The sequence below is a fragment of the Ailuropoda melanoleuca genome, chromosome 18 (genome assembly GCF_002007445.2).
Source record: "Ailuropoda melanoleuca isolate Jingjing chromosome 18, ASM200744v2, whole genome shotgun sequence".
Classification (NCBI taxonomy): domain Eukaryota; kingdom Metazoa; phylum Chordata; class Mammalia; order Carnivora; family Ursidae; genus Ailuropoda; species Ailuropoda melanoleuca.
Window position 1 is genome coordinate 17,979,029 of NC_048235.1, and position 24,401 is coordinate 18,003,429.

Sequence of the window (24,401 nt, forward strand, 5' to 3'; positions counted from 1 at the left end):
AAAGCACAGGACAGGGTAAGCCTCATATGTAGGTTTCTAAACTAGTCAACAATTAAGATCTATAATAACCAGCATCCACCTTGCAATACCATTATTAATTGAGCCTTACTTATAATAACAACATGCTACACTGGGGCATACCAGAATCATCCATCACAGCAATAGCTTGCTCTGCTTTGTGCTGCAGAGCAAGAAGAGCAGCCTGTCGTCCCTGCAGAGCTCTCAGTTGCTCCTGCTGCTGTAACATCCTTTTTAGTAAGTCATGTTGTTTCTTCAAATTTTCTATCTCTTCCATAGGCTCCGGCTGAGGATCTCCAGCCTAGAAAATAAGACCAACAATACTTATATCTGATTACTAAAATTCATGTTCCTGTTTCAACTACCAATGGCACAGTACAGACACAGATGATAAATTAGTATTAAATATATAATGGTAAATACAGTTTCAGTAGACTTGAAGAAAAAAAGAGCAGGAATAAAATGATGACACAGAGATAGCCTGCCATGTTGAGTTAGGTAGTTAGGTAATTTCAGTAAAAGATCATAAGCAATGGTTTAGCATGAAGAGGAATTAACAAAGGAAAAAAAAAGGGGGCATACAAAAAAGAAGGTCAGAAGGTCAAAAAGAGCTACACACACACACACACACACACACACACACACACACACACACACTACACAAGGGATCCAGACCTTACAGAAAAGGAAAAACAGATCATACCAGGTTAATGTCCTAAAAATATCCTTGAAGAGGACTAAAAAAATTTCTGCCCCACTTCTAGAAATGATGTTAAAAAAGAAAACACTAATAAAAAAAAACAAACCCGCTATTTTCTAACCAAGGACAAAAATTGTAAAAACACTTTTATTTGATAATTTGATGTAAACGGCTTTCGTTTACTTGCATCTCATTTTGTAAGCATAAAACAGAAAACCTTATATTTTGTATCAAAGATATCACTATTATGTTTTCTTTTAAATTATGCTTATTTAGCTGAGTCTTAGAACATTACTTTGAAATTATCTCCAAAAGCTACTATTTTGCCTAAAAGTAGAGGAACAAGATTAAACAGATGCCACTTTAAAAAAATTATAAAATGTTAAATATTAATCTTAAAATCAGTGAAATTTACCCCAACAAGAAAAAATAAAAGTCAATCAAGCAGAGACCAATTTAAATACAACTCGGAAAAAATAAAGTATAAGCCAAATTACATATAAAATGTATATATACCATATTGGAATTTTTCATCATGGATCTGCCTTTTAAAAAATCTTATATTTTAAAAGTTTAAAGGTTTTACCTAATATTTACATAGAAAATTTCTATTAACTTAGGAACATTTAGTCAATTTTAAACTTGCACTGCTACCGAATTTTGGTTGGGGTTATGTATATTTTAACTGAATAATCCCAACTACAAAAGTTATTGAGGAGAATAAAGAAGTTTAATAATTTCATTTCAAAGTAAAAATGTACTGATCTACCTTCTCTATGTACATGTGATCCTGCAGGAATTATGGAAACACAGATGGTTCCAGAGGGAGTCCCTACTGCGTGACATCCCTTATCCATACTTTGCAAAAATGCCTTCTCTTTACCTTCCCAAGTGAGTAAGTATATGGCTCTAAATTAAATACTGGAAAGAAGAAAGATCAAATAAGGAAGTAGAAAGACTATGGTAGGAATATTTGATGTACAAATCAGAGAACTCAGTCAATGCTGCCTCTATCCTGTTTTGACTGACTAGACTTCATGAACATGGAAGAAAAGCAATGATCTTGGTCAAATTAGTACTTACTAAAGATTCTCTGTTGTCTTTAATTTCCAAAAAACTAAAGCCCTTTTCAAATTAACTACTGTGTACTTAGTTCTCTCCTGGCCTATATAAGCGGAGTTAAGTTGCTAACATTTACATTCATTCCTGTCAAAATTCATCTTCTTAGTTCTGGCTTATGTCAATTTATAATACTCCCATCTCTCAAAAATATGTAGTTCAGACTTCAAGGTAACCTTAAAGCTACCTAATTTTAAAGGGTTTACTAAATAACATTCTGGGTTTTTACCATTTAAGAAGCAAATTTTTAAAAGGAACTTTAATCTTTGTTAGTCACATTTTCTTTTAGATTTTATTCACTTATTTGAGAGAAAGAGAGCGCAATAGAGAGCGGGGGTGGGGGGGGGTTGGGGGCACTGATCCCAGGACCCCAGGGATCGTGACCTGAGCAGAAGGCAGGGAGGAGCTTAACCAAATGAGCCACCCAGATGCCCCTTGTTAGTCACATTTATTTCCAAAACTCTGATACTCAAATTATAAAGAATTCTGAACTATTTATTAAACACAATTATCTTCAGATTTTTCACTAATCCAAAAATGAATTCCCAACAATTTTGCAATTAGTAGAGTTTATTACTGCTTAGTAACTTCTGTATCCATATAATTAACATTTCAAACTAATACTCAGAAAATCTGAGCTGAGGGAGGCAGGAAGGGACTAAAGTCAAATATAAAGAAAGGGAAAATGAGAAAATGGAAATAAAAATACCTAGGGATTATAACATGCCATGTGGATGGCGCATGGAATAGGAATCCGAAAGGGAAGTGAAGAATATATTCACCTTTCAAACACTATTTTCACCTAAACTTTTTGAATCACCTCCACCAACAAGTACATTTTTAGTTTACAGATAGAAAAAATAACTTAGACATGAACTCCAAAACTGCACAGAGGTTAACAGTCCAATTTCAGAAAACTGTCTTCCTTTCTTCTAGTCATATAAGGTTCCTCCAATAATTTTTCATGGATCCAAATTTATTTTTGTAGCTGAAAAGTACTTTAGATAATATGTACTCCATTTTTTTTTTTCATGTGAAAGGTGAGGAACTATAATATAAGCCCAGACAAGATAAAGCTGTGATTTATCCAATATCACAGGGCAAGTCAGGTTCCTAAGATCAAGGCTGGTATTTACCACACCATACTGCCTGCCCCAAAATTATGTGCTTACATAGTTTTAAATACAAAAGTCTAAGATACCATGTCTAAGGAAACAGAGTCTGGTCTGGGTGACAAAGTTAGCCTGCATGAAATAACTAGAAATGATGAAAATAACAGCAAAAAAAAGAGTAGGTGATATTTTAAAAAGCTTAATGAAGTCTCTAAAAGCTGCAAGTGAATGTGCAGGAAAGAGGAGTATGGGAAAATAATGAGGGCACGGGTGGAAGGCTTCTTTTTAAACAAGCATGCAAAGTGTCATCATGTCTATAAAATATTCCATAAAATGGATTCTGTCCTTGTATGTAGCTGGAGAATATCAACCACTTCCTTTCAAGCTGCAACTCACAAGGCTGCTTAAGCTCTGAATCTCAACTTTTTTCCTACTCTCCTAACAGAATATGACATTTTGAAAGGATGATAAGTAGGGAATGAAGGTGAGGTGGGGAGAACGCAATTCTGCACAGCAGAGGAAAAATAAAGTCAGTTGGTGAGAATGAGGAGTTTTTTCTAATCAAATAATATTATGACTAGAGTACTGATAGAACTACCCCTAGGATGGCCCTAAGAATCAAAAGATTAAAAAGAATCAACTGGAATAAACTCCAAGAAGAAAGTTCAATAGAGAGCAATATTCATTTATAAGGCTATTATTCAAGGAAACTGAGAAACAGAAAAATGGTTTCTAAAAGTAAATATATCACCTTAGGAAAAAAAACTGGCAGATTTTTCTGTTTGTCACTCACTGTTCAGAAGACTTAAAGAGAACCATAAGTTCCAAAGAATATTTATCATGTCTCACACTTTCTCTTCTCCAATGCTACTAGTTTCAAAATAATCAGCTAGTTAATTTACTCTTCTGTTGTATTGGGCACCTTTTGCTTTAATACGTCATAGTAAGATCATCTTAGCTGATTTCAAACTGCATCCTCAAATTCTTATGGGAGCCAGGAAAAAAAAAAACACTGCCAAAATACTTAGAGGTTTTGTCATTTTTAAACAGCCACAAAAAAAAAAGTGCATAACAAAATAAAAACAATCCTAGTTAATATAAGCTACTAATAAAACAGAAGAAATTAGTCTAATCTATATTTATTTATTTTTTAAAAAGATTTACTTATTTGACAGAGAGAGAGACAGCCAGCGAGAGAGAGAACACAAGAAGGGGGAGTGGGAGAGGAAGAAGCAGGCTCCCAGAGGGGGAGCCTGATGCGGGGCTCCATCCAAGAACGCTGGGGTCACGCCCTGAGCCAAAGGCGCTTAAGGACTGAGCCACCCAGGCGCCCCTAATCTACATTTATTAAAATAGTATTTGACTCTTCCAAATGGATATGAGCACTTTCTTATAAATGCTTTTATTGAAACTTGTTTTAAGTGTAAATACACTAAGAGTTGTCTTTAAACCTTTCCTGAGTGCTTTATGCAAATCGTGGAAAATTTAGAGTAAACACTGGAGGAAAAAAACCAGCAGAAACATTACCAAGCAACATTTTTTTTGCTTAAGTATTTAAAAAAAAAATGGAAGGGGTTTCCAATAAAATATAAACCACAAAATGAAAAAAAAAAGCACTATAAAAAATACTGCATTCTTAGACAGGAAAGCTAATAGCTTACTACATTTTCTTTTTCTTTAATGAATGACTGCAAGAATTAAGACAAAATTTAAAAGTACCATGTTCATCCATGAATACAAATATCAAGAAACAAAAGGCAACTAATGGTTAAGGTTTAAGAAAGTTCTATTTTGAGTTCTCAACAGCAAAAAAAAGAAAATGGATTAAGTCCTTTGTTAATGCAAATTAAATACTGCTGCCACATATAATCCATGGAAAGGAGTATAAGAAAACAGAGAAGAATAAATAAAAACACTAAGGGAGACCATTTTACTAAGGCAAATTACAGTATAATTATCCGTGTTAATAGCATATATATTTAAGAGTAATAGTAACAACAGAAAGGCAAATAAGGAAGAGGAAATGTGAACAAAAGAGGTGCTCATATAGAGACTTCCCAAATTAATATTGTGAAATATACCTTTGAGGGAAATCCACGTTTTCGGCTACATTTCCTATTAGGCCTCAGTTCCCTGTCATTCTGAGGAGCTCTGTCACCTTTCCCTTTTGGACTTGTGGTAACGTCAATGTCTGAAACCTGTTCTTGTGAAGCTGAATTCCCTAGTTTGTCCTCAATGCACGGCCGAATTCTCAGACTAAAAGATGCCTCCTTTATTAAATAGTGTAGCATATTAATTTCTTAATACAAACTCCTGTTTAACATACAAGCCAGCCTCGTGAATAAATACAAAAAATTTACCAATCCATCTCTTTCAAAATCAATCCACCCTCCCCCAAGTGGCAATAAACTTAAGACTTTTAAATCTCTGTAGACTAGACTAATGCTTACTATAATCAAGTATCATATCATAGGCAATTTCCAAACTATATAACAACTGGAGCATATTTTAACATTTATTCTGCTGTTATTAATATCAACTTTGTCATTTTATGTTATAAAAAATATTCTCATCACAGTGAACACTATATACGCTAGTATATAAATAAAAATAATTAACTGTACCATTTCCTGCCCCTCCCCAACAGAATTCCTTTACCCACATTCCCCAACTCCTCCATTTCTGCAAGAATGAAATGTGAGGAAAAAAATTATTCCCAGCACCACTGTAATCAGAAAAACAATTTCCCCACAACAGAATCTATTTTCAACAGTTGTTTGCATCAAGCCCTCTGAATATCTATCTCCTGGTGAAAATAATGTAGGAGAAAAATTCAAATTTCCTCTTCAAATTTCTAGAAAGGGCAGGGAACAGAAAGGAGGCAGGTAAGAAACTATGCAGGTCAACACTAAATGGAAACAAACCCTCAAATTTCTCATGCTGAGTGGTATTTTGGAACATATCTCAGAAACAAAAGATGGACATACATGGTTATATTTCATAAGAAAAGCTTTACTGGTAACAGGTTTTCAAGTTTACTAATGCATGGTTATAAGTGCACCTGTTAAAAATGCTTAAAAGCATACTAGTTTTGAAGAACACTACCTCCTACGAACTAAGTTTATTTTACAAAGCTTTCCTCAAAATTCTGTAAATTTCTGATTATTTTTCCAAAAGACAGTATTTTGATAAATTTCATTTTGCAGAGTTAGAAATTTTATTTTTCTCACCATGAATAAATCATAATGTAAATGATACCCTGGTTCCAATTCCGTTTCCATGCTTTAGTCGTCTGGTTTTGCTATAGTTCAAAGCTAGCCCGAAGTATAAAAAAATCCTAGTAGCCTTCAAATGAGTCCTCAAGAGCAAAATCTTGGGAGATTTTTCCGAGACAATATACTTAGTAATGATATTTTGTACTTCTAGCTCTTATACTCATGATAAATTTTAACTTTCCCAATGTTTCTTGAAATGAGTAAAGCTGTGCTTAATGAAACCAATAGAAAAACTGTGTTTCTGCAAGCATATCACAAATCAGATTTTTAAATCAACCATGGAAAGTGTTTAATGTAAGTAAAACTTTTATACTTCCATGTTTTAAAACAATATATACAGCATTAACAATTTGAGGGTTTCTTCCCTGAAATATACTTTTCATTAAGGAATGCCTATAAAAAATATCATCTTGAAAAATGGGAGGAAAGCTTAAATCTTCATTTCCAGCACTTTAATTACCAAAAAGCCGCTTACCGTGGTATCTGAAGCCTCAGACTGCACATCTATGTTTAGCGATGTGCTCTCAGCTACAGAACCAGATCCCACAGCTGAATCTATAGTCCGAACATCCTCCTCCTCATTTTCTCTAGCCTGAAATATTTTAGTGGTATAAATCATACAACTATTAAAAAGGGCAATAAAATGTTATAATGGATGGCACGATTTTTTGAAAATATATAACTCCTCTGGGGTGGAATCAGAATGTCATCAGCATATGTACACTAATATACCAGAAAAATAACTCAACACATTATTTAAAAAGTCCAAAACTTACAAGGATTTTTTGGAGAAATTTCATATATGACTTTTCTTGTTCTTTAAGGTGATCTATTAGATGTGTAAGGCGCTCAACATTAGCAGATCTTTCATTTTTCTCTACAAGATCTTCCCGCATGGAACTAGCTTTAGTAATGTAATCACGAATCTGAACAAGCCTGCTTACAATCTGCATGAAAAACATTTGGGGAAAAAAAAAGCATGAAAATAAACAGTATGTAAGAGTGAGCATAATGCATTCCACAGCAACACTTCTACATATTTTTTATTTCAAATATAGTAACCAAAGAGTTACCTAGGTTTATCATCTGAATTCACACATGCAAAAGTTCTGAATCAAATTTAGAATTTAACCAAAACATAACTGGCAATACTAACAACTCCAATTACTGTGAATTTAAAAATTCAAAATTAGGGGTGCCTGGTGGCTCGGCCATTAAGCGTCTGCCTTCGGCTCAGGTCATGATCCCAGGGTCCTGGGATCGAGCCCCGCATCGGCCTCCCTGCTTGGTGGGAGCCTGCCTCTCCCTCTCCCACTCCCCCTGCTTGTGTTCCCTCTCTCGCTGTTTCTGTCAAATAAATAAATAAAATCTTAAAAAAAATTTTTTTTTAATTTAAGAAAAAAACAAAAAAAATTCAAAATTAGTTTTAATTTACATTACCTGAAAAATTTAACTTAACAAAACTGCATGCTTTTAAACTATTATTTCTGTAAAGTTTTTCTAATGTTTATATATTATTTCCTTCTAAGTAAAAGTAATATACTTTTGAAAGTACTTTTCAAAAGAATTATATAACCATTTAAAAAAATTCTTACAATCTACTAATCCCATTGTTTCAAACTCCTCTTTACTAAAAAATTGGCACACAGCCTTTGGCAGGTAAACAGAAGCCTTAATTTACAATATTCCATTTCTACAATCATTTTGGGTAAAAAGAAATTTACACTATATTGAATAAATCTGAGAGATTAATAAGGAGAGTCCAGAAGTACTTAGCTAAAAGTCCTATGTGCATAACCCAATAAAACTTTCTTAATCTCAATATTTCTACTTTGAAGCTCATGAAAGCAAAGAGCAAAAGAAACATTTTTCACCTGGCTGCTCTCCATTGCAGGCTCTCCTCTTCCATCTTCTTCAGAGACTTGACAGTTTTGCAAAAGGTCATTACTTAAAGCAGACGCAAACAACTCTTTACATTGTGCTGATCCAATCATTTCTCTCTTTGGAGGACTTATAGCAGCATCTTTGCCTTTGTTAGTATTAATCTGCATAGGCAAAAAGTTGAAGGGCTTTCGGTTTTCACTAAGCTGACGTTTGTTGTTAGCAGCTGTTGCTCTACCTTGAGAATCACTTCCGATGCTTCTCTACATATGAAAAAGAAACCAAATCCCACAAACATTAATTTTACAATAATTTAAAAAAATTCCAATGTTCTTGATCAGTTTTACCATATTAAGTATACATAAACAGCTCTGTCCATAAGATTCAAATCTACAAAAGTCTTTTACTAAAATATCAAAATTTGATCAATGCCTCCTTATTCCTCATTTTGTCAGACATAATTCAACTGATGAATATGAGCAAGATCAGTATAAATGAAGTACTAGGACTACAAACCCTATTTATAACTCACATTGCTAATCATACTTCTTCACCGAATTCTGTATGGGCTTTGGACCCAATGAGTAGATCTTAATTAATATAAACATCAGCATTAGGATGGGTCTAGATGAAACACTGCCTGAAAAGTGCTCAGCTCAGTGCCTGGTATATAGTAAACTTTCAGTAATTATAAACAGATGACTAAATGACATGCGATCACCACCATCATCACACCAGACTTGAACATACCTTTATGCATATTTGGTAAACTATTTATCTCTCTAAAGTACTGATGTGACAATAAAACATTTGTTAAGAGTTCATTACTTTTAGTTCCAAATTTTACTTCAGTGATTAAAATACCAACCACAGTTTTATTTTAAACTTGAGGTAATCCAGAACATCCCCACTTAGCCAATGATAAATATTCTAAACTGGATCTTCCCTTTTGCTTAATAGCAATCTTATTCAGTTATGAACATGTAAAATTTAGTTTCATGATGAAATAATTTACATGAGTCATAGAGTATTAGTAATAAAGTCACAAAACACCTGTCCTTGGCAAGTTTAGAAATAAAGTCTTTGCTGCCCTCCAAAGAACGTAATACCACCACCACTAAATTCTTTCCATATACACAGGAACTAAGAAAAAGGAAATAAAGAGCTCACTTTTTATTCTTAAGACAAATTATTTAACCCATTCTAAATATTTCCCATAGTTATAACTTGATTTTTAAAATAATTCACAAACCTGATCTAAATCACTGAAGTTTATCCGCTGTTTAAGTTTCTCTAATTCTGCCTGCTCTGGAACAGACATCTGAGTCACATATCTACTGTGTGGAAATGAATGTGGAGTCTTTGTTCTTCGCCTTCCAACTCCTGGTGATGACTCCGGAGAAATATCATTAGTTACCCTTTTATCACTTTCCACACCAAACTTTTTCTTATTCTTTTCTGATGATTTATTTGCTTTCTTCTGTTGGCCACCCCAATCCTTTAAAAAAGTAAAGGCAAAAGTTAATCTGCCTCTATCAAACCAGGAAAGTAATTTGATATGCTTAAAAATTTTTAGTCAGCCTTAAAGTTAAAAATAACAAAACATTTTTCACATAAACAAATAGCCTTAGAGAAAATAATTTACTTCTACTAATGTGTTCCCCCATGCCATTATATCTAGCCTAAATTTCACAGACAGTCCTTCAGAAAATAGACTACTTGCCATCATAGATCTTTAAACAAACATAAATGCCAAACTCCAACCCTAGAGTCAGTCTGAATATTTTCAAAAGCATTTTTAAAAATGGTTCCCTACCATTTATAAATTGGTTAGTAAAATAAATTATAGATACCTTTACTGGCCTCCTTTAAAATCAGTGTGTATAAGACAAATCCGGAATCAACCTAGATTCTAAAGTAATTATTGTTATCTGAAGAAATGTTCACTGTGTGACCCAGGCAATTTACTTAACTTCCCATAGTCTCAGTTTCCTAATCTCTAAAATAGTGTCACCTTTAAAATATGATTAAAAATAACATTCATAAAACATCTAGCACAGTGCCTAGGATATAGTAAGCAATAAACATAACTATTCTTACTTTTCACAGGCAATGATGTACTACATGATAAGACCTGACATGAAATGACAAAAATGATTCATGTTTTAATGTGAAAATATTTTCATTTACTTAGTTATACCCACATAACCAAAGTCATTCAACAAAAAGTTCTATAAAGTCCTACCTTAATCATATTGGAAGAATCGTTTAGCTGTTTTGTTTTTTTTTTAAAGATTTTATTTATTTATTTGACAGAGAGAGAGGGAGAGAGACAGCCAGCGAGAGAGGAAACACAAGCAGGGGGATGGGAGAGGAAGAAGCAGGCTCCCAGGAAGCCCGATGCGAGGCTTGATCCCAGGACCCTGGGATAATGGCTTGAGCTGAAGGCAGTCACAATGACTGAGCCACCCAGGCGCCCCAAGAATCATTTAGTTTTACTACAGTAAAACCTTTTGGGATATTCTCCTCATTTATAACACAACTCCCTCCACCTCAATCCGTACTCTACCCCTTCCTGGCCACAGATGATTGGAAAAGAGATGCATATCTAATCCAAACTGGGATAATCATATTTTAAAATTTCAAATCAGAACTAAAAGATAACTACCCAATATATAACTGAGGCAAAAACTGAAAGCTTTAGAATAAAGGGTCAGCCACGTATTACCACATGAACCAGAGGAGAGAGAAAGCTGGTCTGTGAAAAGAAAGTTGTGTTAAGCAAAGGCACTCAGAAGCAAAGAGTCAGAGCAGTGAAAAAGCAATTCTTGACAATTTTCTAGTTCCTTTTTCTAGTCCCCTCCTAAAACCCAGCTATAGTGTTTTAATGCGTTTAACTTGTTTTCCAAAAAACATCTTTATACACTTGTAATAAATCTTTTTGGCTTAAGCTAATTCAGGTTGATATCTGTTACCTGCAAACAAAACTGTCTTCAAATAATGTAACAAATAGCCAGGGTCATTTAATGTCTTGCCCAGCAAGAAAAAAATGTGTTTACAAAGAGTCTCAGCGAATTTGATTTGGCTAAGTCAGGGGAAAGTTTCATTTTATCATTAGTAGTTAATGATACACCATCAATAATAAGTTATCATACCATATTGTTTAGTCGGTCATCAACACCCTCATTGCTCCAGTTTGGTAAATCCTCATCATTCACGCCTTCTTCAAAAGGACCTCCTCCTGTGGCCATCCTGGTTTTACCAATTAATTTTTCTGCAAAACAAATGAAAACTAACATTTTTAACACATAAAAACAAACTCCTAATTTTTAAATCATTCCATGAAGCTTAGTGACATAAAAGAATCTCAGAAAAGTTGATTTTATGAAATAAAAAGAGGTAGTGTCAACCACACATCATAGACAAATTTAGCTGCCATACACATATTACAATTAACATGAGTTAAGTAGCTGGAGTGATGGGAAGGGGAAGGAAAATTTCAAAATATCCAAAATGTGTACTGACCTGCATGCTTTCAGGCTATTTTATTTAATTAATTGAACACAGTCCTAAAAGGCAGAGCAATGAGGCAGGAAAAAAGTTATTAATGTCTAGAACCAAAACTACTCTTAGGAAAAAAAAACTAATATTCCCAAAGACCTGGGAATTTGTTTTGTGTCAAAGTTTCAAAGAGGGTAGAAATGCTCTGCATGGAGAAAAGTTTGGTTTCAGCAGGAATATAGTGGTAAGCAAGAGAAAAAGAAGACAGAGAGAGAAGCAGGCCTAGGTGGGTGAATGGGCAATAAGAGCCAATACAGCGGCTTAAAACATTTAAGAAGCATGATGCCTATTGCTTTACTTTAAATTATATTGCTGCTACCTCAGTTTTCCCTAAATCTTGACTAGTCTACCAAAGTTGCAAATTTTCCCCACTAAAAAAAAAAAAAAAAATGAGGATTTTGTGAATATCCAGGAAGGTACTGAATTTCATACCTGGGTCAAAGAGACGAGAAAAGAAAGAGCAATGGTAGATGCAGATGTTCAGAAGCAGAGATGATCAGCAGAAAATGAGATTTCTACATAACCTTGTGGAGGACTCTGGCTTTCCACTGGGTGTGGAACTGCGCAAGTTGGAGAAGGACTGAGCGAAAGAGATGGGCAGATAACTTTATCTAGAATTCAAGGGGCAGAGAAAGCCATTAGACAGTAGGGTTATAATAGGTCTGATTTTACAAATAACACTAACATTAAAAGAAATTAATTTCTCCAAGGTCACTCAGCTAAAAATGTCAAAAAGGAATACATATCCAAGTTACTTTGACTGTAAAATCCCAACTTATCCCATTCACTAGAGCAAAAAATTAAAAGCATTATCATCCATGACAAAGTAGGAATTATCGCAGAGATGTTTTAATGCTAGAATATCTATTAGAATAATATATTAATAGATTACGGAGGAGTTAAATTTTATCATCTCAAAAAACGGTGATAAAATTCAACACTAAATTTGAGAAAATCTTAAAAGGTACAAATGCACTGATACTTCCTTACAGTTACATGTACTGTTATACTATTTGTTATTTTTTATCAATGAGCACATATTACTTTAATAATTTTCCAAGGAGCTGAAAGAAGTATATTCTTTAAACCAACAGCCAACAATATTAAAATAAGAAATAAAGAACATCCCTATTAAAATAAAGACCAAAACAAGAATGTCACACATCAGTTATTTAGCACTGTTTTTAAAATTCTACAAAATGGAAACACATGAAACAGAAATATTAACACTGAGAATACAAAAGGTGGTATTCTTAAAAATATGCATTAAAAAACAAAGAACTTCAAAGTATCACCAACAACCACACAGAAAATATACTAGAGAAAAATGATGCCACTTATAATAGTGACAAAAAAAGAAAACATCTAGGAATAATGTAGATTTTGCCCTAAGTAAAGAAGCACCAGTAAACTATAAAACAATGTAAGAGAAAATTTTCTAAGTAGAAAAACAAACTATCTTCCCTCATGGGAAGACAAATTTTAAACATACCATTTTTTTTTCTAAATATAGACTTAATGAATTCCCAACGGGATTCTTCTTAGAACCTGACAAAACAAGTCAGTATAAAAAACTTAAATATCTTAAATATCTGGGGCACCTGAGTGGCTCGGTCAGTTGATCTTGGGATCAAGCCCCATGCCAGGCTCCCTGCTCAGCAGGGGAGTCTGCTTCTCTCTCTCCCACTCCCCCCCAAGCTTGTGCTCTCCCTCTAATAAATAAGTAAAATATTTATAAAAAATTTAAATATCTGAAAAATAAAAGCAGAAGTAGCAATAGAGGTTAGGAGAGTAAGAAAACTAGTCCCAAGAGATATTCAGTCATATTGAGTACCTACATGATTAAATATCACCCCCCACAAAATCCTGAAATATACCCAAAAGAAAAATGTAATGAGGAAAATTAATCACAGCTGACCTCTATTTTGTTTACTATATGCCAGGCACCATGCCAAATATTTTGCAGGCATTCTATCATTTAATCCTCACAAAAATACTATGATGTATGATGATGTAGGATTATTCACTTGAAGGGACAATTTGTTAATAATTTTGAAAAAGATTATTTAGAGATTTAACAGCATTTCTCAACTAGAATCCTTCATCTCAAATACAGAACTCAGCAAAATGTTCTGAGTAACAATATTTTCAATTCTCCCAAGGATGGTACATACCCAGTACCATTTCAGACATAGAAGGGGAATTAATTCACAGTAAACAATAGATGCCTTAGAGCTTAATTCTCTCCCAATTGAAAAAGACTGCCTTGTACCATAACACCAAGATAGTAACTAGATTAAAAACAGATCAGGAAGATTAAAAAAAAAAATCAAACAACAGACAGACAAGCAGGAAAACAGGGTAGGCTTTAAAAATCGAGATCTTACAAATATGGAAAGCAGAAATAAAAGGGAAAAAGTTTAACAGATTTTATTCACATGAAAGTAAATCCCAAGTTTATGGAGAATAAATAGTAAATGACAAATCAGGAGGAAAATCTGAAAGAAATATGAAGTATACAGTCAATATATTTACTATATAAAGAATTTATGGGGAAAAACAAGAAAAATAAAACATTAAAAACCCAAGAAAAGTAAGTATAAACAGGTAATTTAAAAGGAAGTCCATAAACATAAAATGATAAAAATGTTAACAATAAAGTTCAGCAGCAAATTAAAATGAGGGACTATTAAATTTCCTATATTACACATCTTTCCTAATTCTGATGACAGCAAAGGGAAACTGGAACTCTCAGTCACTATGGTGAAAGCATAAACTGGCATAACCTTTCTGGAAAGCACTCTGGCAATACCATATCAAGAACTGAAATTGAGGTTTTTTTTTTTTTAAAGATTTTATTTATTTATTTGACAGAGATAGACAGCCAGCGAGAGAGGGAACACAGCAGGGGGAGTGGGAGAGGAAGAAGCAAGGCTCACAGCGGAGGAGCCTGATGTGGGGCTCGATCCCAGAACGCCGGGATCACGCCCTGAGCCGAAGGCAGCCGCTTAACCGCTGTGCCACCCAGGCGCCCCTGAAATTGAGTTTTGACCCAGTAATTCTCTCTCTCCAGAGCTAATACAAGAAACGAGGGAATGGGGAACTACAATGCAGGAAATAGTTTATTATGTTACAACTGTGATAAATTGAAAACAAACTAAATGTTAAACCATAGGCTGGATGCTATTAGGAAAGAGTACCCTTCAAAACATATATAATTATGAAGGCTGAACGATGATATTGTCTGTGTTTATAATATCGAATATAAAAGAGGAAAAAAAGCAATATGAAAACATGCACACAGATTAAAAAAAACTAGGAGGGGTGCCTGGGCAGCTCAGCTGTTAAGCGTCTACTCAGGGCTCAGGTCATGACCCCAGACCGAGCCTACATCGCGCTCCCAGCTCGGTGGGAGCCTGCTTCTCCCTCTCACACTCCCCTTGCTTGTGTTCCCTCTTTCACTGTCTCTCTCTGTCAAATAAATAAATAACATCTTTAAAANAGAGTACCCTTCAAAACATATATAATTATGAAGGCTGAACGATGATATTGTCTGTGTTTATAATATCGAATATAAAAGAGGAAAAAAAGCAATATGAAAACATGCACACAGATTAAAAAAAACTAGGAGGGGTGCCTGGGCAGCTCAGCTGTTAAGCGTCTACTCAGGGCTCAGGTCATGACCCCAGACCGAGCCTACATCGCGCTCCCAGCTCGGTGGGAGCCTGCTTCTCCCTCTCACACTCCCCTTGCTTGTGTTCCCTCTTTCACTGTCTCTCTCTGTCAAATAAATAAATAACATCTTTAAAAAAAACAACAACAACTAAGAATATATACTAAAGTGCTTGCATGAAAGCAACTGTTGGTTGTGGGGGTACGAATGTGATCATTTTTCCCATCTTCTCATATATTTTTAGCAATACCTTGCATTGTTTTTTACACTAGAAATATATTTAAGAACTTTACAAAATAACTGATACCCACAGAGAGGTATGTCCAATGAGCTGAAATGACATTTAGACGAATCATTTTGCACCTATTTCCTAGAAGTACCAATATAATTTATAATATTAAAGAACAGGCGCTCCAAAAACTACATATGCAGTAGAGGCAATACCATCTTCAAAAGTTCTAGAAGCTAACTGTAAAACATAAATTAGAATGGAAAAGTTATGAAGGTATTCAAGTAAAAACTCTTACATAGCAATTTTTTCCTAAAATAGTGTATGCTATGCTTTCTATTAGTAGAGTAATAAAATTTACTTTAAGATAAATTAAAAATATATTTGGAGAGATAATGTTTTACATTTTATCTTTATATTATGATGAATTCCCTCTAAAATGAAGAGCTTCTTCTAAGAACCTATTTATAGGCTACATAACTTTGAACACTATTAAGGTAAGTTTTTTAAACAATTTTATTTATTTATTTATTTTTTTAAAAAAGATTTTATTTATTTATGCGACAAAGAGACAGCCAGCGAGAGAGGGAACACAGCAGGGGGAGTGGGAGAGGGAGAAACAGGCTCCCAGCAGAGGAGCCTGATGTGGGACTCGATCACGGAACGCCGGGATCACGCCCTGAGCCGAAGGCAGATGCTTAACGACTGTGCTACCCAGGCGCCCCTTTAAAACAATTTTAAACTAAATACTAAAATTAGTTTGGGAAAAATAGGTCCAATTTTAAAAAATCTTTTTAAAGACCACTTACTATATAAAGTCTATTGAATTTACAGAATAAACAACTTTGTCTATAGTTACATTGTGATGAGATAAACACTCATATGAGAATAGAATATTTAATAACTTAATAATGATACCAAATGTGTTTAAAAGGCACATTCCTATACAACTATTACTATGAAGCTAAAGAAATAATTGCATGTAGATCAATTCTCAACATAGTTAATAGCTGATTTATCTAAGAAGGTAAAAATCTCCCCCTATAAAATGTAGAAAACACAGGCAAGTATTTTCCTCCTCCACCTCCAAGTCACCTTTAGAAACAGGTGCCTGCCTTCTAAATTTTATTCTGTAGACACATTGTTATTATTCATATAGTTTTTATTATTATTATTATTATTTTAAACTATTATATGGAAAGAGTTCTAATAATAAAATACTAGGTATATAGAGAAGAAGACCAATTCAAGTAGGCTTCCAATAGACTTGGTGACTATTACAACATGGAAGATGAGGCAGTGAGAAAGCTGTTCAAGGGTAAGTCCTAGGTTTTGAGCTTGAACAACTGGGTGTATGATACCTGGAGAAGGAACAGATTTTTGTTGAGAAAAGATGATGAATTCAGTTTTAGCAATGCCGGGTTTGCCGTGCAATCTAGGCTGGAGAGAGATTTGCTAGTCATCTGCTCAGGGAAGTACTTGAAGTGGCACAGAAGGCACAGCGAGAGGAGGAAGAGAGTAAGACGGAGACTGGACCAACACGGATATTTAAGAGACAGGAAAAGAACACTGAAAAAAGCAGAAAAAGACAGAAGGGAAACCAGGGGAGTGTGCTGGAAAAGGCAAAAGCGTATAAAGGAGGATATCAGTAAGAATGCCAAATGTTACTTTACCACATTAAAAAAGTACTAAGAAGTGTCCACTAGGATTTAGCAACAAGGAAGTTACTGATAACCTTAGTACGAGCAATTACAGCAGGGTGGGGAGGGTCAATCCCATAACTGGAATGCCATTTATTGATGGGGAGAGGCAAAAATAAAAGAAGTCATTAGGTAATTTTTTCAAGGAATAGTCTATGAAGGGAAGCAGGCAGAGACGGGCATGTGAAAAGTTTTGTTAAAAGCATGTTTAAAATTTGTTGGCCAAGAGGTAGTAGAGAAGATCTTGAAGACGCAGAAAAGAAAGGAATAGTGTGTGGTCTCTGAAAAAGCGGTAGCAACTGGGACCCAGGGTGGTAAGAAAAGTGACTAGCTTTAGACAAAAGAACATCTCTTTCGTTGAACAAAGGGAAAGGAGGGAAGGATGGAAGTAGATAGAGGCTAGTTAGCAGATCTGTGGGTAAGAAGCTGAGGGAGTCTGTAAGTGTTGTGAAGTAGAAAGGACTGATCCTTAAATGTGAGGGTGAGACAGTAGTGTCTGAGAGACGTGAGAAGAGTAAAGGAGAATGACTGTAGACAGCACTAAGGACCCAGGTGAGAGCAGGGAACGTTCACAGATATCACGAATCTACAATGTGAATTTTTTTCCCAGCAGTGCTCATCAGCCCTGGTCGAATACTCTACTGAATCCATCCAAGGTGGGGGATTTTGCCAGGCAGGCTTAATAGAAAGACAATAAAATGGAAAAGCTGAAGCCACTGGGAAACAATCAGCACAAATTATGGATGATGGTTTGGGAAGAACAGGGATAAAAGTAAAATTCTTCTACTTTAAACAAGCACTTTTACCCATGCTATGACCTACTAAACTAAGTTGAAACTAATTAAAAGTTTCATTTAGCTGTTTTTGACAGCCCTATCTGGCTCCCTTATCTCACAAAGATACAAAATGCAAAAATACTATGGCAATTTATAAACTTTCAGTGACTGATCTTTTTGAAGAAAACCCTGTCACAGGATTTTACCATAGAAAAGTATTTACACACACACACACACACACACACACAATTACGGTATTAACTGCCACAGAAATAACCTATGACTCACCAAGGTTAATCTCTGAAATAACTAAGAAAAAACTAATCAAGAAAAAGTACTATTTTTCTAAAATATTTAAATTCAGATATTATCTCTGAAATGGTATTAAATTACTCCTAACCATCGCCGGAAATACTACCTAGACAACTATAAATGAAGGTTTTAGAAATACTCATCCTAATAAAATAATGTAGGAAATATAGTTTTTTTCTAAATATTTACTAAGAGTCACAAAATAATCAAAGGTGGTACTTTATATATATATGTGCAAGTTTTCTAAAGGTTGCATTAATTAGGGTATTTCCTTTACTAATTATAAAAATACCTGGTACACTGTTTTGAAAGTCTTCATACAGTGTCCAAATGTACTAAGCACTTTTAATAGAAACTGAGAAGAAAATGAGTATTTGTTTTTATGAGTTGTTTAGTCAATTTCATTTGAGGAACTTCTCGATTTCTTCTCTGTACTTAAGATGGTCAAGTACCTAAAAATAAAAAAATAAAAAACCACACAGGATCTTTTCCATAGCACTTTCAATTTCAGACTTTCTAAAAATTTTTTTTTCTTTTTTTTTTTTTTAAAGATTTTATTTATTTATGTGACCGAGAGACAGCCAGCGAGAGAGGGAACACAAGCTCGGGGAGTGGGAGAGGAAGAAGCAGGCTCCCAGCGGAGGAGCCCGACGTTGGGCTCGATCCCAGAACGCCGGGATCACGCCCTGAGCCGAAGGCAGACGCTTAACGACTGCGCTACTCATGCGCCCCCAGACTTTCTAAAAATTTCAATAAATTTTTGGACCTTAAGATATCTCCGTAATTACCCTCTTCAAATTAAAAAAATAGAAACTATTAAGACATTGAGGGGAAGGGGATAAAAAAAACTGCAACAAAACATAACACTATTTCAGTCAACAAAAATTTTATTCGACCTCACTATGTACCAACTATTGCATTAGGTCTACCTTACAATATAGTTATTCTGTGTAGAGCATTTCATATCAACAAAAATAAGCCCTTGCTCAAAGAAGTGAGAACACTGAGGTCAGTTAAATTCTGCTTGCTAAGACCTCTCCCCCGCTACAGTTTATATTCAAAACCTATTGCTTCCTTGTCATGGGTTACATATAACGTCCAAATATATCTGTAGGCCCTGCTACCACGCTAACTTGGAATCTCAGTCTTTGCTGCCAGTCCCATACTCACTGTTATCAGCTCTTCCTATCATCCCCTTCCACTGGACCATTACAAACAAACTTCCTACATCCTCCATCTGTTTCCCAATATTCCTCCTACTTCCTCGGTTTCAATAAAATCCCAAATCCCTCTAAAAGCACTATTTCCTGGGGCGCCTGGGTGGCGCAGGTATTAAGCGTCTGCCTTCGGCTCAGGGCGTGATCCCAGCGTTCTGGGATCGAGCCCCACATCAGGCTCTTCGGCTGGGAGCCTGCTTCTTCCTCTCCCACTCCCCCTGCTTGTGTTCCCTCTTTCACTGGCTGTCTCTCTTTGCCAAATAAATAAATAAAATCTTTAAAAAAAAAACCAAACTATTTCCTTATCAATCCTTTCTAAAAGGGGTACTACTCTTCCTCATCCCCCAGGTTCATGAGGAAAGGATCACATTTACAGACCATCTCATTTAACTAATGCTTAACCTTTCCCTTTTGAACAAATCAGTCATCAAAAATATCACTCTCCCTACCGTGGCACCACTTCCTACTGTCCGCTCCAAGACAGTCTTGCACTTTTCTTGGTAACCGTTTTCACTCAAGACTGTTAATTTGTCCAAGATTCTGAAGTTCTGAAATCCCTTCTGATTGTAAGTCCTTGCTTTCTACTACATTCACTTGGTCATTCTTGCACTGCTCTGGACCCTGCTGCAAAGTCCCTTGGCCATTCTTCTTTCCAGGAATCCATTAATCCCTCGCTTCTTTACTCAACCCCAAACACAAACCCAGGTAAGTCGTTCCAAAAATGCCTTGCAAGCATCTTAACTTCCTCACCTATTTGCCCATTCTATCAATTCAACTCTGGAAGACCCCCACAACCTGCTCTCCTTGCTTCTACTCACATACTGTCAAAGAGCAGAGAAATAGTTATAAAATGTCATTGGCTATGTTCACTATTAAGGTATACTATACTATACTGTACACATACAAACACACTTTCAAAATGTAGGTTTGCTCCATGAGATAAAGCACCTTGTCTGTTTTGCTCACTGCCATATCTCTAGTACTTTACAGTCATTAAGTCACTCACTGTAGGCACTCAATTAAATTTGTAAGACGAATGTATTGCTATGCACTCTGCTGGCTTCTAAATGAATTCCCTAGTGAGATTATTACAAACACTTTCTATTTTTCCCAAGTGTCAAATACACTTGTCTCCTTTACCAATGGCCAAATACTCTAATGAGAAAATCAAGGTCTTCTAAGGTGAGTTAACATAATTGCCCTATATTTTTATTCCATCTCACCCATCCTCCCTAACGTGTTAGAAAGAAAATTGTAACTGGTTTTATAATTCTTTTTATTTTACTGAGTGCCTGCTATATCACTCTAGTGTTAAGAATCTAATACACACTCACATTTGACCTACCCTGAGTTCAATTTTTCTTGTCCTATTAGTCTTCCGATTAAAGAAAATACTTAAAAGTATAATAAAGATATAAATCAACTGCCAATCTGTATTTTCTCACGATAGTTGGCTTAGTTCATAAGGGAACTTAGGACTTATCTGCTTTCATGGTAAGCAAGGATATACCAGATTATATTTTGAAAATGCAAGGTTGTCTTAAAATTTTAACAGTGTAATTAAATTCAGACTCTGGCACTTTTCTTAAAAAAGAAATTATTTCTAAAACACTTTTCAGCAAAAATTTCTTCTGATCATCATCCTTTAGTCATTTAATTTCTAAAATGTCCTTAGCAAATAATTACTTAACTTTCCCTCAATCAATTTTCATTGACTTTTTTTGCTGGTCAGAGAGTAACTGTATACAACCAGCATTTGACAATGCACTGTGCATAAAAACTAATGTTTAATTTTAGACACCTAAAAGAAAAAAAGCACAACTTCAGTCAACAGTATATGTAGCAAGTTCAAAAAGTAAAGGAATTTGTGAATAAAAATTTTGAAAAGTCAACTAATAGAAAAGTTGTAGAAAATGACTTAAGATTAAACCGATTTGCAAAGAGAGGCAATCTAATAGCTGTTATAGGACAAATTCAAACTCAAATGGGCTATAAAATTCTGTGAAGACAAAGACATTTCAAAAGGCATTGCTTAAATTATTCTAGTATTTAATAATTAGGAATGACGTGCCTCTTTTCTAGCAAAAGGATGAAAGCAGACCAAAGTGGCATGCCAAAAAGCAAGGCACACAGGGCAGCAAACCCAGATGGTCTGTTTACTAAATAGAGTGGGCCCTCAACCATGCATTAGTATGCTGATAGCAGTCTCCATTATAAAGTCTTCCAACTGTGATATAAAGAAAAATAACATGGGGGTGCGTGGGTGGCTCAGTCCCTTAAGCGTCTCCCTTCGGCTCAGGTCATGATGCCAGGGTCCTGGGACTGGGCCCCCACATTGGGCTCCCTGCTCATTGGAGAGACTGCTTCTCTCTCTCCCTTTGCCTGCCACTCCCCCTGCTTGTACTCCCTCTCTCTCTCTGTCAAATAAATAAATAATATCTTCTAAAAAACCAAAAGACAAAAAAACAAACAACCCTCCCCCACAAAGAACATAACATATATAATGATGACAAATTACCTGTTTAAAAACTAGTTTTACAGCTCAGAAATGGCTCCTTCCCTGCTTCACACTTCAAAGCTGTTGCCTGCTTGTGATTTAAAAAAAAAATCACTTTAATGAATTCTTTACACTATGGACTACAGAATAACAAATACTATATATACATAAATATTTAGAAAAATGAACAGAAAAGGAAACATCCAATTTATCAATATTTTAGACTGGTTACTTTAATCCTTTTAGAAAACAATGTGACACACTTAAATGTTTAAATCCCCCAAACTTGTAAGATTCTACCAAACAACGTGATCCATTAAGACAGTTACTTTCGTAGGTAATAAAAATCATTAACCCTAATTATCATGTAAATATCCATGCCAACGTTTACTCCTCATATTGTCATTAACTTTCTGCCACTCAAACTATATAAGAACTTTGTATATCCAATGATTAAAAAAAAAAAAGGTTTCTTTACTCGAAAGCTAGCTACTTAAAAGAAAATAAACTTGTCACCATATACACACAAGGTTTACCTTTAGTTCAAAAACTCAGTATTGTAATGGTTTCCAGGACTCTCACCAAGAAGGTAAGAGGCAAAGAAAAGAGGAGGTGCACCCGAAGCTCTACAACACCCACTCCAGTAACCAGAGAATACCAGAAGGCGGAGTCTGGAAAGCAGTTATGGGGCAGGGGTGATAGGGGTGCCCAGAAAGCCCGCTTCTTCCAACGCCAAAATACGATCCGTTACTCACAGGGCACAGGACACAAACCTCAAACCGGTCAAAAGAGAAGAAAAAAAAGAAAAAGAAAACACAACAAAACAAAACGGACAAGGCGAGCTCTTGAAGAGTGGGCCGCAGGATGAAAAGTTTGGATGACCCGCCTCCCTATCAGGGCCTACTGTCCAATCCCCAAACACCAGTTTCTGCAAAGCAAGCAATGTTTCCCCGAATCCCCCTTGGCATTTAGTTTTCCCCATCTTAGGCCCTTTCTTACTGGACCTACAGTAGGACATGGAGAAGGGGCGCAATGGGAGGGGGAAGGGAAGAGCTGTTAAATTATCATTCCTCTCGCAAGTATACGCCACCTCTTCGCCAAAGTCAGGAACGCCTCTCGCCGTCTTTCTGCTCTAAGAATACCCCAGAGAGCAAAAATCCGCTGCTCGCAGCGCAACGCAAAAGTCGCGTCGCTCCTCACCTGGCCTTCTCCACCCAAAATTCTGGACATCGAGAGCCCCACAGAATGGAATTTGGGAGTGGGGTGGGAGCGGGCGCAGTCACATACACGAAGGCTACTGAAGCCCCCTGCTATGGAGAACTAGAGCCCTGTCCCTGGCAACCAAACCACAGCCCCGCTCCGCTTCCTCCACTTGCAAAGGGCATTCCCCTGGAGCAACCGATACGCAGGGCGGCCTCCTTCTCGGGGCCAGAAAATGAGGGCAGGGGAGGCAACAAGGGGGTTCTGCAGACGCTAACGCGTCCCTAGATGCTGACCCGGAGATCGCGTCGTTCGGCCCGAGTTAAGGGGCGGACTGTCTGCTTAGGGGACCTGAAGCTGGCAGCAAGAAGACCAGAAGCCCACAGAGAGGCGTGGGCCTGAGGCCAGGCCCGACAGGGTCAAGTGTCCCAGAGCCGTTGTTCTCCCGCCCCTGCGCCGCGCTGCCCTTGGTTGCCAAGGGCTGGGGACGCGCAGCATTACCTGTAAACGAAGCAGCCGCTCCTGCCAAGGGTGGAGTAACGGTCAGGCCCTACGACCCGCCACCGGCAGCGGTCCTCCCTTAGAGACCGCAGCAGGGAACTCCCACAAGTTCTTTGGCTGCCTAGGGCCCAATGGCCGCCTTCTCTGCCTTAGCTACTCGGCGCCAACCGCCGCGGCCACCGCCATCTTAGGATCTCATTGTGGTGGGAGAAGAGGGGCGGGGGGACTGCAGAGGGGGCAACGCGCCGTGAGACTGCGCCGTCTCCTCGGCAACGGCCGCGCGGGGGCGAGAACTCGCCGGGGCGGGAGCCGCAGTGCGATCAACGCTCTAGGCTGGAGTCATGTGACCGCCGGAGTCTGTGGTGTCACCTCGGGCCCTTTAGCCTGGCGGTGCTTAGACAAACGAACAACCGGAGACTACATATCCCAGAATGCCGCTTCGACCCTGGTTTATCAGCGCCGCTCGTCGGTCACGAGAGGGTTAACACCCATCCCGGCATGCTGTGAACATCCCCGCGCTGCTCCGAGAGCTGGTGGCTCCGGGCCTGTGCGGAAGTAGATTGAGCCGCCTCCTTAGTTGGAAAAACAGGAGACTCGATCTGGGTTACTGTATGGCTGTCGGCTCCAGAC

General features: G+C 36.7%; 1 protein-coding gene across 26 annotated transcripts in view; it reads right to left on the reverse strand.

Moving 5' to 3' along the window:
• The window catches only part of PCM1 (pericentriolar material 1), an 83,215-nt gene extending 59,093 nt beyond the window's left edge, over positions 1 to 24,122 (reverse strand). For 5 of the 26 annotated variants that reach the window (XM_034647733.1, XM_034647735.1, XM_034647732.1 and 2 more), the window contains exons 1-9: positions 23,772 to 24,122; positions 22,092 to 22,161; positions 11,261 to 11,379; positions 9,358 to 9,603; positions 8,099 to 8,368; positions 7,001 to 7,171; positions 6,700 to 6,816; positions 5,031 to 5,219; positions 142 to 319 (exon numbers count right to left, since the gene is read on the reverse strand). In XM_034647733.1, coding sequence (XP_034503624.1) covers positions 142 to 319; positions 5,031 to 5,219; positions 6,700 to 6,816; positions 7,001 to 7,171; positions 8,099 to 8,368; positions 9,358 to 9,603; positions 11,261 to 11,356 — 1,267 coding nt within the window. In that variant the 5' untranslated portion in view covers positions 11,357 to 11,379; positions 22,092 to 22,161; positions 23,772 to 24,122. Of the gene's footprint in view, positions 1 to 141; positions 320 to 5,030; positions 5,220 to 6,699; positions 6,817 to 7,000; positions 7,172 to 8,098; positions 8,369 to 9,357; positions 9,604 to 11,260; positions 11,380 to 11,630; positions 11,675 to 12,098; positions 12,278 to 18,648; positions 18,809 to 22,091; positions 22,162 to 23,771 lie in introns of all 26 variants that reach the window. The other 21 variants (XM_034647738.1, XM_034647744.1, XM_034647742.1 and 18 more) reach the window with 15 other exon arrangements.
• Positions 24,123 to 24,401: the final 279 nt, after the last annotated feature.